Source organism: Humulus lupulus, chromosome 1 (assembly GCF_963169125.1).
Source record: "Humulus lupulus chromosome 1, drHumLupu1.1, whole genome shotgun sequence".
Lineage (NCBI taxonomy): Eukaryota > Viridiplantae > Streptophyta > Magnoliopsida > Rosales > Cannabaceae > Humulus > Humulus lupulus.
The window spans coordinates 309,938,557-309,958,237 of record NC_084793.1 but is presented as its reverse complement, the minus strand read 5'-3'; the positions used below and the strand labels follow the sequence as shown (position 1 = coordinate 309,958,237).

Here is a 19,681-nt window from a genome sequence, read left to right as displayed (position 1 = left end):
GTGTATGTAGGGTTCAAGTTTCTGTAAATGTATCTTATCATACACAAAATAAAAATTTGTAATATAGGTGACAAAAGGCTTCCTTGTATATGTAACCAAATCTCTATCAAAATTGAGTGAGAATGTTGAACATTCTATGTTCACATTTTTTATTTAGGGAAACTGTATTTGGCATTGAGGTGAATTATTTTATCTTGAATGTGCAGTTGGTTAGGCAATTGCAAGGCCAGGAGGAAAACCCTTTTGGAGATGACACAGCAACTTCACCAAAGAAAATATTTCAGCTTTTAAATCAGGTACATATTTGTAAAATGGGAAAACAGTATGTCAATATCATTTAGTAATTTTTGTATTGCTTTACGAGATGGGGGTGGATACCTTTACTTTCTCATGTATCTGTATGATGTTGGTAAAGTCTTTACAGTTTGGCAATGTTTTAAAGTTTCTGTATTTATTATATACAAATTCGATATCCATCTGTTTCAGACCATTGAGGCTCTATCAATCATTCCAGCACCAGAACTGGCTTTAAGGTTGTACTTGCAATCTGCTGAGGTAAATGGAAACGTTTAGTCTAATTTACATTTGAATTCCTAGCTGATAGTATTAGTTTAACCTCCCATATTTCGTTAATTAGGCTGCAAATGACTGTGAGCTAGAACCTGTTGTGTATGAATTTTTCACCCAAGCGTATATTTTGTAGGGGTGAGCATCGGTCGGTTTGGGCGGTCTTTTCACAACAAAAAATTCAGAATTCGGTTTTCGGTTCGGATTGGTGCAATCCAAAAACCAACAGAACCAAACCAGTTTAAAAAAAAACCGACCATTTTGGACCGCGGTTTGGTCGGTTAAACCGACCAAACCGAATTGATTATTTTTTTTTTTTTTGTGAAAGTTTTAGTTAAAAAATTAAAATTTTTGGATTGTTAGAATCCATTTTTGTGTGTTTTTAAAACATAAATATATAGAATATAATTACATTTACAAGTACCCTAAGTTTTTTTTTTATTATTTTTATTAAAAAATTTAATAATTAATAATTATATAATATTATATTATTATTTTATTATGTTCGGTCGATTTTGGTTTTATTGGTCGGTTCACCCAAAATTTCCAAACTGACCGAACAGTGGCGGTTTGCACCGTCGGCGGTTTTTTCAGTTTTCGATTTAAATGATTTTAGTTTTTTCGGTGTTCGGTAGGTCGGTGCACACGGTTTTTTCGGTTTTTTAGATTTTATGCTCAGCCCTAATATTTTGTATGAAGAGGAAATCTCGGTAAAGTGTTTTTGCAACCCAGAAATCTACTTCCATTTCCTTTTGTTTGTTGTACGGAAGGTTTTATTTTTTTATTTTTTTATTTATTATTATTATTATTTTGCATTTGTGCTGTTTGGTAATTATTAAAAAAAGTTTTTTATTTAATTAATTAAAAATTTGAGAATTAATTTTAAAATAGTATTTGGTAACTCTATTTTTATTTTTTATTTTTTAAAATTTTAAACAAAATTTATTAAATTTTGAAAATAGAAAATTTTCACTTTCAAATTTTTTTAAAATTATTTTCAACTTTTAGTTTTTTTTTCTTTGTCTTCTTCAAATCACCACCTTATTTTATATTGCTAAACAAAACATAAAAATAAAAATTATCAAGCGCATTTATTATTTTTTATTTTTAAAAACAAAAATAGTTATCAAACATATTTTTATTTGTTAAAAATAAAAAACAAAAATAAAAATAATATTTTTATGTTTAAAAAATTCAAAAACACGAATAACCGCATTACATTTAATAATCGGGACCCTTCAAAGGATGCACGTCTTTGGTGTTGAGAACAGGGATACTTCAACACACAAGGCTACAGGGGTAACTACTGAGATTTATAGAACATGAAAAGAATTGTTTGGGAAACTACAAGAAAAGAAAAGGAAATTACCAAAAACAAAAGGGCATTATTCTGTTTGGAAAGCAGATTTTCCTTCTCACAGCTTATTTGCTTGTTTTGTTTAATGAAATTTTCTTTCAAAAAAAAAAAAGAACAAAAAAAACTACGTGAAAAGGAAATTACTAAAATTCGTATTTACCAAAAATAAATCAAATAACCGAATATAAACCATAGTTAATTACCATTTAATAATTATAATTATAATATTCTATAAAAGCAACCATATTCAATCTGACCAATTAATTATGGTTTAATACTAACTGAATTAAAAATTTTAACAAATAATATTAAATATCCATTAGAAATATCTTAGTTTATACGATTTTAAATTAAATGTTATTGAATTGTATATGGAAAACGGAAAATTCAGTTACTAATATATATATTTACTTGATGGTCTTTTAAACATGTATATTTTTCAATAGTTTTAATTTAATTTTGTCATTGTTTTACCCAAATTTAAATTTAAAGTTTTCATCTTACGATTAAGCTTTGCAAGCTTTATTGTTGTTCTTGTTATCACAACCACAGTAATACGAAAACTCCAACAAAAAGATTACATGATGTATAATTTGGAGACCATTCTATATTCTCTTGAGGTATCAAATTCCATATTCTATTACTTTTTTTTCTTTCAGATATTCGAATATATATATTTATATTGAAGTGAAAAAACCTACTGAATTGCTTATCAATCCCAGGAATTCGATACCTATAATTGGGAGGAACTCGATAAATGGGAGGTATAATTTTTTAAGTTTTCTTATTTATACTGGGTTATATATATGTGTGTGATTTAATGGTTGGTTTTGAATGATTAATAATAGGGTTTTCATGTTGTTGATGATTTGGATATTGTCCCAAATGAGAATGGTACGATCAGACCAGGATATGAAACTACATCACTGGCAAAAGATGCAGCAATGTTTGCAATGGAAGAACACAACAAAGATAGGCTTGAGATTGAGGCCATTGAGCTCAAGAAAATTGTGAAAGCCAATGGGATCATGTTGGTGCAAGGATTTTGGATTTTTCTAACATTGGAAGCAACAGATGGGACTTTTTATGAAGCCAAAGTTTATCTAAGTCCTCCCAACCACCATGTTAGAATGTGGAAAGTGATGCATGGTAAGAAGTATGAGGTTCCATCTCAAAACCAATTGGTAATGAGTGGAGTAACTCATACTCTTATAAATGGTATGATGATCCCACATACTTTCTATGTGGGATTCTATTCTCTAACATCCCCCCTCAAGATGGTGGCTATTTTTGCTCACCAATCTTGGACGGCTCGATCGCAAGTGGCTCGTTGGCTCTTTTGGCTCTTTTTGGCTTACTATCCCCGAATCACAAAGGGCTCTTTTTTTGGCTCTCTTTTTTTTTTTTGGACCGGTTTTTGGATTTGGATCGGACATACTCGTTAGAGTTTTCTTTGGCTCTGATACCATGTTAGAATGTGGAAAGTGATGCATGGTAAGAAGTATGAGGTTCCATCTCAAAACCAATTGGTAATGAGTGGAGTAACTCATACTCTTATAAATGGTATGATGATCCCACATACTTTCTATGTGGGATTCTATTCTCTAACACACCAAACTCTTTCCAATAAATTGGATTTTTTGAGGCTTGCTAAGCACTATCCTATGTCAAGTGAGGACTGAATTTTATTGATTATGCTTTCAACATTTTAATTTCTAACCATTTACTCGTTGTTTTACAATCTAGCTAAGTCACCTCAAAAGTGTCCAGAACATGACATATTGCCATTGGTGCAAATCCCACGTAAAGTGTTGGAGCACCCTCGGGTGCTCTTTAGCATTTATCTTTGTGATAGAAACTAGGGTGTTGGATCCCACATAAGGTGTTGGAGCGCCCTCGGGTGCTCTTTAGCATTTCTCTTTACGATCATAACTCGGAAACTAATCATAATTGATCTATTCTCCGTCGTTCTATGCAGGCAAAAACACCATAGATCCCATTGGGGCAATAACCAAGTTTCCTTGGGAACTGGTTGATCAAATACTTTGCAGACTGCCCGGGAAGGATTTGCTGCGTTGCAGGTCGGTATGCAAGGAGTTGTGCTCTCGAATCGACAGCCTTAATATCATGCACAATCACCTCAACTCTAACGTAGGCCTCTTTTTCATCATGGACGACGCTAATGGTTCAAACTCCTCCTTATACTCACACAGATTCCAGTGGCTCCCCCTTCCAACTTCAAACTTGTTGCCTCTATTTGAAGACGCAAAGACCATGTTTCGAGGCTATTCTGCTATTGCTACCTGTAATGGCTTGCTTGTTATGAAGAAGATGCTTGTCTACAAATTAGTAGTTATTTGGAACCCCTCCATTCCAAGCTCTTACCTCAAAGTTTCCTATACTTTTGACTATAACCGTACCACAACTGTAATTGGATTTGGGCACGACCCTGTTAATGACGACTATAAGTTGTTAACATCCACTGAGTGGGCGGCCAGAATTAAAAGTCCACCTAAATATCTTTGTGGTTTTGCATATTGTCATGTGTACCGTTTCCACATTTTCAGTGTAAAAACCAAGACTTGGAGAGAACTTGGAACAGGCTTTCAAGACAATTTTGGTTATTATCGGTTTGGTCATGCACTTGTTTGCAATGCTTTGTATTGGGTTGTGACCCCAATACTCGAAGAAAAGTGTTCGAGCAAGAAGGCAGATCAGTTTATCTTATTCAAGTTTGATCTTGTGACTGAACAACACCATAAGATTTTGTTGCCAAGTTCGGAACAGAGACCTTCACACCACACACCGGTGGATTTAGGAGGGTGTCTTTGCCTGGTTTCCTGGTACACAGTTACAGACATTTGCTATAAAAACAATTATTATGCTTATACTTATCACATATGGAAAATGACTAGTGGTACTAGTTGGGTGAAGTTGTTCTCAGTGGTACCACCTAATGGGATCGATTATTACAGTTTGGTTCCTCTGACATATTATAAGACTAGCGATCAGGTTCTCTTATTTGTAAACAAAGAGAAACTTGTTCTGTATGACATGAAAACAAAGATTCTAAAAGATTTGACCATTTCGGGTATCCCAGAAGAATTCAAAAAATGCTTGTGTGTCAACAGAAGCATTGTTCGAGTTGATTGATGATGCCATTAGTACAAACGAAATATGATTATAGGTCATTTATTATTTAGGATTTTTACTTCATATCTGAATTTTTTTATGTAAGATTAATGAATATCACTTCAGATGGTCTCGTAGCCTAACTTTCTTATCTATATATAATTTTTTTGTCTCTTAGTCTCTAATGAGTTGTTTGAATTGTGGAGCTAAATGAATTTGTTATTAGTTTGGTACATGTAGATGTAACATGATCAGTGTGATTTTTTTGCTTTTTAATTGAACTTGTCTTGAGTGAGCTTGAGGAGCGTAGGCCAGTTGACATGTTGTTTTGTTCATTTTTGTATTCTGTTAAATTCAATTTTGAATCTCAGATTTTTTAACAGACCCATTATCAGATTTTGTGAGCCACTTGGTCACCCCAAACACTAGCCCCACAAACTGACCATCATTTGAACAAGAATAAACAAATGACTAAAACTAACAACTCTGCTGCCTGCATGCCAAAATGGCTTGAAAAATGAAGAAGTTGACCAAGTTCCAATTCTTGTAATGATTTTTAGGACTTTTAATTAATTGTGCTCACAATAATAAAAAAAGAAAACCAAAAAAGGTGACTTACAGTAGCTGTAGTGATAGGAATGACTGTGTTCAAGAGAGTTAATTTCTAATACTATAAGATCAAGATGGTCATAACGATGATGATGATGATGATGATGATGATCAAGAAGGTGGTCTCTAAAGTTGTATAGCCAATCAAGTAGATTAGATAGGTGGTTTGGTTGATACCTGAGGAGCAAGTGGCTACGATGAGGCCTTTAAGATGAGGTTTGGGCATTATAATCTTCACTACCATCCATCCAAGTATACAAGAACAAGAGAACAACATTAATAATAAGCCATACAATTCAATAGACCATGACTCCATGATGAGCAAGTGGCTATGATGAGGCCTTTGAGATGAGGTTTGGGGCTTATAATCTTCACCAAGATGCCTCCCACTATAAAGGTAAGGAATTAATATATAGAGGGACATAAATCACCTGCAACCAACAATCTCAATCTCAACTCAATCAAAAAATAATAATTACGAGTTTCTCTATTATATGTATTGAGATCGATTATTATTCAAGACTAACATGCATAGTACTACGAAATAAGATCCTCAATTGTAAGGGTCTGAAGTCAACTAGACTGAACAGATTGATTATAACTTTGTTTTGGTTAATACAAATGAAAAAACAGAGATGGTATTCAATTAAATGGATCCCTAGCTATTTGAATCAACCTACCATTCTTAATGTGGTGAGATTTCCTTTTCATGTTCATGGTGAGTACTTTTATGTGAGCTTTTAAATTGTTTATCAAAGGAGAACCGAAGGGTGCATGAGAATAATGTTTACTGCATGAAGACATGGATATTTACTGAGTTTTGGCTTACCTGCCTAAACAATAATATTTTATAATAGGTAGTATAATAATTTTACATTTAAACTTTATATTCATTCTTATCATTTTTCCTCTCAAGATGAAAATTATTTTCCTCTCCATCCTTTTTATACTCTCCCGATCGCCATCTTTCTAAGTCTCCTTCCTTTTCTTCCATACGTAGCCTTAATTTGCTTCAATTTCAAACGACTTGCCGTTTAACATTACCTAGACGAATGTTTGCCTACAGCTACGATAAAACATTATATATATATATAAATAGATATACGTCTGTTTATGTACACACATACTTACATGTACCACTAAACTACTTGATCTCCATGATAAATTGCTTAAAAAGTGAGTTATTTCAGATCGACCAATTTACACAAGTAAAAGTGCCTACATTTTACCAATCTTCTATTTCATCCTCAGAAACTACACTTTCTTGATCATCCAAACTCATCATATCAATTCTCTGGTCTAGACTTTCATGTGTATCACTCCCAAGCCATTTGAACACAGGTGTGTATTCTGTGGCTATAACCGAAAAATCCGATGAACTCATTCCGCAACAAGTATCATATCTCCGTTTTACCATCTCTTTCTGCAATAATAAAGAAAGAATGAATCAACATAAACAAAAGTCATTAGTTACAGCTGACCTAAGCATACCACAAAGCAATATAGGCAAATTAAAACTAAAGCATACCTTGTTGGACAATGATAATTGCTCAACCTGCCAGAGCTTTGGCCGCCGAATAGCATGCCACCTGCAGACTCGCAAAAGTGCGTGATTAAACTCGGTTTTATTAGTTTCGTCTGCAATGCAGTACTCGATCAACTGTAAAAAAAATAGTACCTGGAAGGCACTGGATGATGATTTCCAAATAGGACCCCACGAACAGCAACTGAAGCTGCAGCTGATTGCAGAACATTCTCCGCCTCATTGCGTCTGGCAAGCATTCCACGAAAAGTACCTAGAAGCAAATCAACATCTCCTAAATACGAAGCCACGGTCCATGCATCATCAATTGCATCATCGCTCAGGAAATCTAGAACTGCATACAGAAATTGCATGCAAAAATTGAGTCACCATAGTTTGACATGACAAGAGACTAAAACTACCACAAGACACACCAATTTATTCCATCATGTGTGTAAATATTTATGTGCCCATATGAGTGTAAGAAGCCGTGGTAAAAACTATTCTAGAACTAGAAGCAACAGTGTAAGTGTTGAATCACCATTTTCATTAAGAAAGTCGGCAATAGGCCTAGCTTGCCCGTGAGCTTGACAGAGAATCTTTTCTGGAGCATCCAATTTTAGTGGTAATCTAGCCAATCTCTCTTGTACAGAAAACTCATCTCCAACTACAAAACAAGAAGATGGTTTAGAAATTGATTACAAGCCCGGAAGACAGGAATTACATAGCCATAACATACCCAATTCCACGACATTTTCAGTTTCTCTTTTGTTATGCAGAAACTTTCCCAATGCATGAAATAGAGAAAGTGTCTCATCTCTGCCAAATTCTAGAGAAAATCCCTCATCCATGATATTTATCTCATTAAGTTTTTCTCTCGAGCTTGTAGGATGGTTTGGTGAAGATAATGGACGCATTAGACTTGGTTTCACACAGAAAAACTGTAAAGAAGTAATTGCATGTCTGATGTCGCCTCCACTTGCTTTTGCTATGAGATCAATCTGGTCCACAGACACTTTACACTGCTCTAGTCTGCATATTCTCGAAAGAATCTTCTTGGTTGAATTATGTGTAATAGGATTGAAAGCAACCTTCAGATTTCCAAAATAGTTCGTGTAAGCACTCAGTAAGAATCAATAAATAATGGTGCTGTACGAAAAAGAAAATGATATTGTGGAAGGAAGTAACCTTACAAGCCCCAGCATTTTCAAGAGATAATTGAAGTTCTTCCAGGTATTGTGTTGTGTGGTCTCCTGAATCAGCTTCGCCATAATTGGTGACTAATATGGCAGTAGGTATCTGAATTGAACGCACAAGAAGATAGAGACTGTTTCTAAGTCTTCCAAAAGCTACTTTACCATTTGTGACAGGAAGATCATCGATTAAGAGAATGACTGATTCTTTTGACTCCATATTATCAGTTGGAGGTATCAATCCATACTTCCTTACTCTCTCCACAAAGTATTCAAACTCATCCAATTTTGACATGTAACGCAACCCTGGCAGTTGTCCAAATTAAAAAATATCCAGAAATTTGTATAAGCATCAACTTCCTACATATTTCATGTGAAGTTTCCTATTCAAGTTGTCAGTTAAATAAACTTTCTTTAAATACCTGTACTGGAGTTATGTAGATGTTCTTGCCAAATTATTGGTGTAGGCGTGTTCCACTCACACAATCTGGCTCCAAAGTGACATGCTATCGCATGAACAGTTGCCTATAATATGAGAAAAAAAACAGGGCAGGACTGAGCATCAACAGAGCGAGTACAAGTTTGGCTTTAGTACATAATGTAACCGGACCTTCACAACGAGTCTAGCCAAGCCTTCTACAGCCAAAAACTTCATATTTCATAATTTTAAGCATAGTACAAGTACTTTACCAAGACAAAGTTGCTTATCAATTTGATAAGCAAAATTCAAATGTTACCTAAGTAACTTTGTCATAACAAAAAACAGAGCAACCACGAATCAAGATGTGAAAACATATATCTAATAAAAAATTTGACAAGAACCAAAATTTACTTTAAAGTGTCACCGCTTAATTGCAATAAACATGAATATTGAAAATGAAACATGTTCACTTGCCGATTTTCCTACTCCAGCTTGTCCAGTGATGACAATAACCTTACTATTGTTTTCATCCTGTGAATAATGAAGAAAAAACTCAGAAAATAGGTGACTTTCGTACAAAAAGTATTAAAAAAAGGTTCCAAACTGGAGCTAATACAAGCTAGTCTTCTACACAATGCCAAACTGAATTAAGAAAGTCATAACCTTCAAAATAATAATGAGAACAAAGTTACTTCTAAAAAGGTTATGTTTGATATAAGTACCTTTGAAGAACCTAATCTTTCTTCAAACCACAATTTTACTTCTTCAATCTGCAATTACAATGACAAAAATTAGCTGATCAATATGCAGGTACAACTCTTTAAGGAATAAGCCAATTAAGCCCACCTTCCTTTTATGAACAGCTAACTCTTCAAGGGAATGAGGTTTGTATTTATCTACCCATAACTCTTTCTGGTTGCTTTCTCCAGAACCTGTGTCAAAATTTCCATTTTCATTCGGCTATAAGAAAAATAAAAGATGAACGAGACAGAAGCTTAAACAGTAACCAAATATTAAACCAAAATATAACAGTTATAATTCAAGCCCGAAGTCAGAGTTGTAGAAACCTGCAGCCCCCGGGCAAATAATAGCAAAATAGAACATTGTCCACTTTAACGACCGAAAAAACTTAAATGAAAAAAGTCAGCACAAAAAGCAGAGAAATTCCAAACAAAAGCATACCATCAGATACCTTGAACCCAGTAGGAGTGTCATCAAAATCTTCACAAAACCCTTTGATCTGCAATACGTGAGTGAGATAAACTTATTAGATTTTCCCCACCAAAATGACTATTAGACGGAAAAAAGAAAATGAGATTCAAATAAGACCCATGTTATCTCCCTATTGACGACGATCATAAATGTACAGTAACTTATCTAATGAAGACATAGTAAAGACGACATCACAACTCATAGTAAGAAATGAATTTCACCACTGTTTGCATAGAACATATACAACAACAACATCAAGAATCAACCATTTCGCTTGTATATTCATTTATCAAAAACCAAAATGAGCATTTGCACATACATATACCACAATGCACCCAAAATCAAAATACCTCAGCCCAATTACTAGTATCTTTAAACAGGAAAGCGCTAGAATCCGAAAGACGAGGCTTCTTCGATCGTGCAGGGTTTGCACGAGGAACCGTGGAGCTCAATTTGGAGTTGGACCTGGTACGCGGCGGACGACTCGAGCTCGTTGAACGATCACGTTCGTCATCCGATGACAGAACCACAACCGTGTTCCTCTTCTTCCCCATGCCTGTAATAATCGGACAAACCCTAATTCCTGTATGGTCAGGTACGGAGGGAGGAAGCTAAAGAGCTCGGAAGTCCGGCATGGTTGTGGATTCGGAAGAAACCTAAAGGTGGGAAGTTAAAGGCGTTGAGATGGAAGAAGCTTTTGAAAATCAAATGGAAACCCTAAAAAATGAGGAGATTCGATTCAGAATGTGAGAGATTGAGAAGCAAAAATGGTGGGTTTGGGAGGTTGCAGAGGTTTAGAGAGAGAAGGATTTGGCGGGGTTTTGTTTTGGGGCTTACGGGAGAAGCCATTCAGAGTATTGATTGTGTGTATACGCAGCACACCGTAATTCTGTGTACCTACAAACAATTACAACGGTTTGCTTGCTTCCTCTCCTCTCCTATCCTCTTATTTAAATTCTTTATTTATTTATTTATTAAAAACTGGCATTTGCATTGATATTACCCAATTTTTTTTTTCAAAATTTATACTTTAATATCCAAATTTTTTTTGCGGTAACGATACATAAATTTATAATTTCGATGCATCCGTTAATACTCACCGTTAAGTACTCACGTAACACATTTTTATTAGTCTAATTGGTGGCAATAATACCCAAATCTTTTCAAAAATTACACTTTAATACTTTTTTTTTGCTATATACCTAAATCTATAATTTGTGTGTAACGTTAGTACTCACCGTTATTAATTGCCGGATAAGTAACTACGTGGGACATATGGATTTTGAAATAATTTTAGACTAAATTATTTAAAATTTTTAAATATTATAAAAATTATTTTAAATTTTAAAAAATATAAAAGATTATTAAAAACTAATTAATAATATGGATTTTGGACTTTGAGATGATCTTGAATTTCAATTTTAATTTGGATTGTTTCAAATTTGTAAATTTTAGTATTTTATTAATTAGTTTCTAATATTAATCTTTTAGATTCTTTAACATTTGAAATGATTTTTATAATATTTAAAGAATTTAGAGATATTGGCGGCTATAATACTTAAATTATTTATAAAGTTACACTTTAATACCTAAATTTACGTGTATATAAATGTGTCACGTGGATACTTAACGTGCAATTAATAGTGAGTACTAACAGTTGCACAAAAAATGTAGATTTATGTATTATTACTGTCAAAAAAAAATTATGGTATTAAAGTGTAACTTTTGAAAAATTTTAGGTATTATCGCCGCCAATATCCCTTACTTTAATACCCAAATTTTGAGCAGTCTATTTTTTAAAATACATCATTAAAATCTTACTCTCACTATTTTACATTAAAATTTTATAATATACTATATATTTCATCATTTAAATATTATATCCTTAAATATTTTTATTAATTAAAATAATAAAAATCTAATAAATTTGGAAAGAGAAGGAAAATAGAGTGAATTAAAAAAATAGAAAAAAAAATGTTTAAAGGAGCTCTTAAGAATCAACAAATCTAGAGAAGAAAATAAAAAATATAAAGAAACTTTATTTTAGAGAATTGGTTTAAAAGGAGCTATTGGAGGGTAATTGTAACATTTAGGTACCAAAAGTTAATTTTCTATTAGTTAGATCCCAACATTTTTAAATCGTATTATTTAAGTCCATAAATACTATTTTTTTTTAAATACATAAAAAAATACAAAATAAATGGTGAATCATTCTTAAAATATTTAGACTTTTAATTTATAACAATAACAAATATGTGAGAAAAACATATTTTCATGACATTTTAAAAATATTTAATAATTTTATAAATTAAATTAATGTTTCATTAAAAAAAATATTCTAACTTACATTATTGTTTTACAATTAATATTAATAATTATATTATCTCGATTATCTTGATATTATCAAATTTTTATTATGTTTATTTCATACATTTAAAAAAAATTAATAGTGTATATAAAGTTATTTATGTATATATATATATATATGATTAGTTAGAAGTTGCATTATAGAATAAATTTACAAAATAAAAATAATATGTACATGATAAATATTGATAATCTCGTGATAGTTCAGTTATTAATATTAAAAAAGATAGTTAATGACTTTTTTGATAAAAAAATAATTTAATTTGTAAAACTATTAAATATTTTTCAAAATGTCATGAAAATATATTTTTTCCATGTCATGTTTGCTATTGTCATAAATTAAGTGGTCTAATTTATTAAGATTGATTTACCATTTTTTATATTTTATTTATGTATTCTTGAAAGAAAAATATCACCTGGAATCTAAACGATACGATTTGAAAATTTTTGGAACCTAACTGATACAAAATCAATTTTCGGTACCTAAATATTACAAAGTATAAAAAATAAGGGTTGAAGCTGAAAAAAAAAACACTTTCTTTGTAATTTTTTCCTTTTAGAATAGCTATTGGGATGCTCTAAGACCAATTTAAACTTTAAAAAACTAATGAAACAGTAACTTAAGAAATCTTGGCACTCACACGCCACTTTCTTTAAAGGAGCTGCTTTTTTTTTAAATTTGAAGAATTGTAACAAAATAGTCATACATTAGCTCTTTTAAACTCATGATCTAAAATAGAGCTTCTCTATAGATTTTTTTAGAGCTCCCTAAACAATTTTTTTTATTTTTTATTCACTTTTCTTTCTTTATCTCTCCAAACTTATTATATTTTTATTCTTTTTTATTATTTAATTAAAAAATATATCTAAAGATATAATATTTAAATGATAAGTCAATAACAGCATAAACGTATTGAACGCAGAGCCGAAATGATTAGATCTAATCACCATAAGTATTAAATGCTTGACCAACCCCAAGGTTGAAGAAAACTAAAGGCGCTTGTTTGGTCTAAAGGCTAGTTACTCATAGTCAGGGCCAAAAGGCTCAGGTAACTGAAACGTCATGTAGCTTAGGGAGTAGATCCCTAGAGATAGACTTATTAGTCATCTATTCAGGGAGCGGATCCCCAGAGATAGACTTATTAGTCATCTATTCAGGGAGCGGATCCCCAGAAGTAGACTTATTAGTCATCTATTTAGGGAGAAGATCCTCAGAGATAGACTTGTTAGTCATCTATTCAAGGAGTAGATCCCTAGAGATTGACTTGACAGTCATCCCTAGTGTCCGTTTGGAGTAGGCCCCATCGAGCTGGCATCGAGCACCACCGAGCAACCATTAGTTGGGGCCTTCAAAATCAAGATTTTCATGAAAAACGACTTGGTTCGATGGTGCTCGATACAATTCTTGCAAGTACATAATTTTTCACTCAAGTGTCCATTTGGGGTATTTTTTTTATTTTGTGTATTTTTTCAAGATCTACACATTTAACATGCTTATATGCACACTTAAGAAGTTTAAAACTTGAAAACATACCAAAACATGTCTTTAACATGAGGTATGTTTGCATTTTTGTATTTTTTGTTATAATTAATACACAATGAGCATTAAATAAACAATAATCAATGTCAAATCATGCTCATGAATTTCCATGATCAAACATTTTATTTAGGGCATTAATATAATAATATACGTACCTCCAATTATCGCATTGATCTCTAATAATCACGTTGATTACACTTCTTTAATCTACACATATAGAGAAAAGGAGAGCTTGGGAGTAATGAACACTACTCTATCATTCTCTCTACACCATAGCCACACTCATTCCACCTTAATCATCAATCAAGAGCACAACCCTTTATATATAGAATTATGGGCCAATTGGGCTTACATGCCCAATGTGAGAGAATTAGTTGTCTTGGCCCAATGGAATGACCAAAGACGTTTTAGAGCGTGTCCATGGGCTCCGAGCATGTTAGTACGTTATGTTCATCCCATTATGGCCCGATGGTAATATCATGCATTACCGATTATATAGTTATCATTACATGCTAATACCGACATTGTGTGAGCAACACTTAATTATGTTAGTTCATATAAAATATTATAACATTCTCCCACTTGGACTACATAATTACACCAATATGTGCTCACTAAGCAACAGTATCAATACACAGAAATCTCAAGAAACAATAATGTCTATAAACTAATTATGCACCATATTGTATCGACAGGACACAAATATAATACATAATGAGACATCTGAGATTCATAAAACATGATGATAACTACTGATCTGGATCCACTCGAACATAGCACCGAGACTAAGCCACTGGCTTTCATCAACAAGTGTGTACACACAACATCAAAGAGTTATCCAGAATATGCATATATTCAACAACCAATAGCAATCCTTAACATGTCGATCATACATGAAAACAATGACTCCTACTGATCAGATACATCTTTGGCTCCCAACAATCCAAACAAGAAATGACTTCTTAGTACATACATTCAGGTAACTCGTGTCAGTGTAGTCATTAGCATGTTGTTTGTAAGTGCGTGTTATGATACTAATAGAGGACTCCACAACTTTCTCACTACATATGGAACGTCATCATCATTAATGGAGCAATATTACTCCCCAAGTTCCGAGAGATAGATATCATTGCGATATTTATCACATAAGTTCAGGAAGTTCACAATAGAGTCAACTACTCTTAACACTGAAACGGAATATCGCAATTGTAATGTACAATCAATGTCCTCGTAACACGCCACACACTCTACCTTCACATACGAGGATGTTGTCAATGTCCATGCAACACCTAATCACATATAACTTCCCTTACCATTATACTCACTTTGTATGAGAGAGGAAGTTGCAGGTGTTCATATGACATTTAATTACAAAATAGCTCCTCCTAGAATCATGAATGCTTATAAATGGATTTAATCATCCATGCAGCCTTTCCAATCGATATCACTAAAACCAACTACTATATGTCACAATGTTGGTTTGTCGATTGCTAACACATCCTTGGTACCATAAGGATGACAACTCAAGTACCAATCCAGCATGCCTGTAACAGATATCACGATAGGAATGTGTATACTTGAGTAAGCCCTAGGCTGCCTTCAATAAGCATATATGTGAGATAATCTCAAACTTGATCTCTCGTCATTACTAATATCATGGACTTTAGGCCGTTCATAACACATCACAGTTTAGAATATTTAAAGACTCTCAATGAAATCGAAACATTAATCACTACAATAGTTAGTCAATGCAAACTATGAGACAATTCAGTCTACCGTTGATCTCATCACGAAGAATCTAAATTTTTAGACAATACAAGGTTTATCAAGAATTCTTCATCTGACAGATATTATCAAATAACGGCTTAATTTGTCTCCAAAATAGATCAAAATCATAAGATATGAGCAATGTACTATATCAAGTGACAATATAAACATATCATTGCTCCCACTGATCTCTCATATAGTGTTGACTAACGATAATGTTTCGAATTGACTATTTTGAGAATTACAGTAATCATTATCTTGATGTCCTACCTCAAAATGGATTTAATGCATTGAACTCGGGTGTCCTTTAAACAAGAATTTAGTTCTTGCATCCTTATATATTGATTTCCAAATAGTCACCACTTTACAACTCAATAATAGTAATGAACAAATTCATTGTTATAGTGGAGACTAGCTATAGGCTTTAATTCACCTTACTTTAACCATCAAACAACTTATTCTTAAAATGAACCACCATCAAGAAAATCTCCCAATTATTATGGGATTAAGCCTAAACTTTCACGCTTGATCATAGCTTGGAAATCATGAAATAACCATATCAATTCTCCAAATAAGGATTAAGAACTACCAATGACTATCGATTAGAAATTTAGAGGTATATGTAATTAAACTTATCCCGTGTATGGAATCACAAGTTTATCAAACTGTCTCGATCCTTTATCTTTATTTGTCCGCATATGGAGTTTCTTACAATAATCTGGCCAATTGTAGGTCATCAATAATAACAGCGGAAGCAACAAAATGAGGGATAAATCCAATTATTCCCTAAATAAAATTTTAACCCTTGTCTAATGCCAGCTTAAAACTCCAACATAGATAACTTTATATACTTATCAAAAATAATAGCTAGAAGAGCCATACATATTAAACTTGATATTCTCAATAAAACACTTAAATGTTCATCTTCTCTCATATGATTAAAATCCAAGATTGTCAAATGCAATGTCCTATATTGCCTCATAATATTAGAACTTCTGAAATAGCCTTAGATGTAAATTCTTATTCAATCACAACATTCATGAGGCTATTCAGAATAAAACGATATGATCCATTGAGTCTTAGTATCTTGAGTGTTGCTGCGATAGACTTATCTCACATTGTCTCTTTCGAAAAACAACTAACATGGTTGTGAATATGGAATTATGTTTGTGATTATATTAGTCCATACAATATTCAAATATCTCTCCCACTTGGACCAATATAATCAACAAACACCATATTAATCTCCAGCATGTAATAGGCAATCAAATAAATTATGTATGATATCATATCGATAGGATATGTACACTACACATAATTTGGCCTGAGAGACATTCAAATATAATAACAACCATCAAATGGAGTACAACAATTAAGACTATCTACCAGTCTTGTTGTGTCCTTGTCACTTCGAGAAACAATACACATAAAAAAGTGACTGCATATCATTATGCATGCATGGTTTAATCCCTTAGGTGATTTCCACTATAAAGCTTTCTAAAACATAAAAGCTTTCAAACTTTGATGAGTCAAAACTTTGAGAAGACTGTGCTCAAGATAATAATGCATGAGAGATCTTAACAAAAGAGTGATAAATACTCGATATCTCTCAAAATTTGTATGCATTATAGATTAATCATTGTGGACAATTGGGTTGTAAAACTATTATCAATAATTATGATAGTCATTAGCGATGAATATGTGTACTGAGATTGAATAAGTCAAAAAACTTATATCATTTATTCTTTCCATTTCTCATCCAAAATTGTAACTAAGTTATCAAAGTCACTATACTGAAAACTTTGTTCAGACTTAAATCAATCCAAAATTGTTGCCTAAATATAGCTTAACTATCCTCAATTTTACTAGCAACAACGATATGATATCGAGTACATATGCATTAACCCATTATCTTGAATTCACTATATTTACAGACATTCACAATTAACACAATCATCTCTTCGGAATAGACAATGACAATCATACATCCATTGTAATATTGATCCAAAACTTGTCAACTTATGATCTATGCCTTATCTTGATCCTTAAGCATAAAAGTATTGTAATAATTGATTCATTAGTTCCACCGAAACTATTTCAAGGCACAAAACCAACGTACTAGTCTCCTGAACTCATCATTGTGTAGCAAACGTAGGAATATCACTTTAGATTAGGGGTGCACACAGGACCCGCAAAACCCGAAAACCCGCCCGACCCGAATCCGGAGAACCCGTTTTTTCGAAAAACCCGACAAAATCGGGTCTAACCCGACCCGAACCCGAAAAAATCGGGTCGGGTTCGGATTTATGAATTGTGTGCTGTCGGGTTCGGGTGTAACCTGAAACCCGACTGAGATTTAAAAAAAAAAATTAATAAATAAATAAATTCTGTAAAAATTTATAAGCACTAAAATAACTAACCCGACCCCTTTTTTTTGGTCTTCTTCTCCTTCGTTTCATTCAAGCGGCAGCTCCCTCTTGGTTCAAGCTTCAGCACGGCAGCCCAGCCTCGGAGCCTCCCTCTTGGTTCAATCTTCAGCACGGCAACAAGCAGGAGATAAGAAGAGAGCCCAGCCGAGTGGAGTGCCTGCCAGTGCCACTGCCCAGACGAGAGCCCGGAGCCTCCCTCTCACCCTCAGCTCTCACGCGGCAGCACCACGAGATCGGACGGCCACCACCAGCGGTGCGACACGCCTCACCTCACCTCGCCTCGCCTCGCCTCGCCTCGCCAGCAACAGTCGGGTCGGGTTCGGACTCCAGTAAGCACGGCTATATAATATATATATTTACATTTAGTGTATATATATATATATATGTTAGGCAGTTTTGTTTTGGTATATTTATAAATTTAACGGCTATGTTTGCTGAAATAAGGCAAGTCTTGTATGTATGTACACAAAAGTCAGAGATTTTGGGTTCATTTTGAAATTTTTGTTTCCGAATGCAATTTTTGTTATACAATTTTTTAGTTAAACTTTTGTCAGGGCAATGAACATATGATGCATGCAATGCAAAAAAAAATGGCATTTTTGAAAAAAAATGGTATTTTTGCAAATCTGGACTTTTCGGCCCAAAATCAGAAATGGCCCAGCAAACCCGAAATTACACCCGAACCCGAACCCGAGTGAACCCGAACCCGAGCGAACCCGAACCCGAAAAACCCGAAAATTTCGGATCGGTTTCGGTACCATTTTTCTTAACCCGAAACCCGCAAAACCCGAACCCGATGAGCCCGAAACCCGAAAATCCGACCCGTGTGCACCCCTACTTTAGATGCCCAAGAAAAATTCCGAAGTGATTCCACCCTCATAAAATTTGTCAATAGGGATTGATCGACACATATATACCTTACTAAAACCAACTGACACCCATCGCAATACTCCCACTGAGCATGCAGTAACTTGGCATCTTTGAATTCAAATGATTTCAAGATTTAACAATTTCGAGGCCTAGTCCAATTTTCTAATGAGAGATCGATATGACAAGACATATTATACTCCCATCTGATAACTAAGCGGTAGAGGTTTTAGGATTGCTTAATACTAAAAAATATATATATATATCTTAGAGCAGTGCCACTATGTGAAAACAAGGATTATGCAATCTGCTCGTTTTCTTAGCTTTCTCAATGATCTATCAACGGAAATGATCATGTCATGTTAGAGTCGTTCAAACAAAACATATGACTCTTACGCAGGTAAGGACAACTACTTTAAATATCATAACCAAATTCAGCTAATCCACTACCGATAGGGTAGAAAAGATTGTGTGGTTCATGACATCTAATGTGTTTCCTTCACCATCTAAGCATCCTACTTTACAGTAAAATCATTGACATGATGACTAAATTGCATGTATGGATCTTATTTTTTAATTGTGATTGATACGGGAGAAAAGTATTTAACATGAATCACAATTTTCGACAATTGACATGTGAAAACTTACGACAGGTAAGCACAACACATTCAATGAAAAAATTTAATCTCATAATTATC

The 19,681-nt window shown here is 33.5% G+C and overlaps 2 protein-coding genes across 3 annotated transcripts; one reads left to right on the top strand and one right to left on the bottom strand.

Annotated features, from left to right (window-relative positions):
* The first annotated feature begins 110 nt into the window (after positions 1 to 110).
* Positions 111 to 703, top strand: LOC133782037 (vacuolar protein sorting-associated protein 35C-like). The gene is made up of 3 exons (XM_062221187.1): positions 111 to 296; positions 487 to 555; positions 638 to 703. The coding sequence occupies exons 1-3, from the start codon at positions 123 to 125 to the stop codon at positions 701 to 703; spliced, it is 309 nt and encodes a 102-aa protein (XP_062077171.1). The 5' UTR covers positions 111 to 122.
* Positions 704 to 6,662: 5,959 nt separating this feature from the next.
* LOC133812865 (cell cycle checkpoint protein RAD17) lies at positions 6,663 to 10,856 on the bottom strand. Of its 2 annotated transcripts, XM_062246690.1 has the most exons (12): positions 10,364 to 10,852; positions 9,984 to 10,041; positions 9,648 to 9,733; positions 9,524 to 9,571; positions 9,276 to 9,332; positions 8,803 to 8,905; positions 8,376 to 8,686; positions 7,927 to 8,278; positions 7,729 to 7,854; positions 7,344 to 7,542; positions 7,194 to 7,254; positions 6,733 to 7,088 (listed from the first exon to the last, which is right to left on the bottom strand). In XM_062246690.1, exons 1-12 carry the CDS (start codon positions 10,565 to 10,567, stop codon positions 6,891 to 6,893), a joined length of 1,803 nt encoding a protein of 600 aa, XP_062102674.1. In that variant the 5' UTR covers positions 10,568 to 10,852; the 3' UTR covers positions 6,733 to 6,890. The 2 variants fall into 2 exon arrangements, with proteins under 2 accessions (XP_062102676.1, XP_062102674.1); XM_062246692.1 differs by lacking the exon at positions 7,194 to 7,254 and having other exon boundaries at positions 6,663 to 6,818; positions 10,364 to 10,856.
* Positions 10,857 to 19,681: the final 8,825 nt, after the last annotated feature.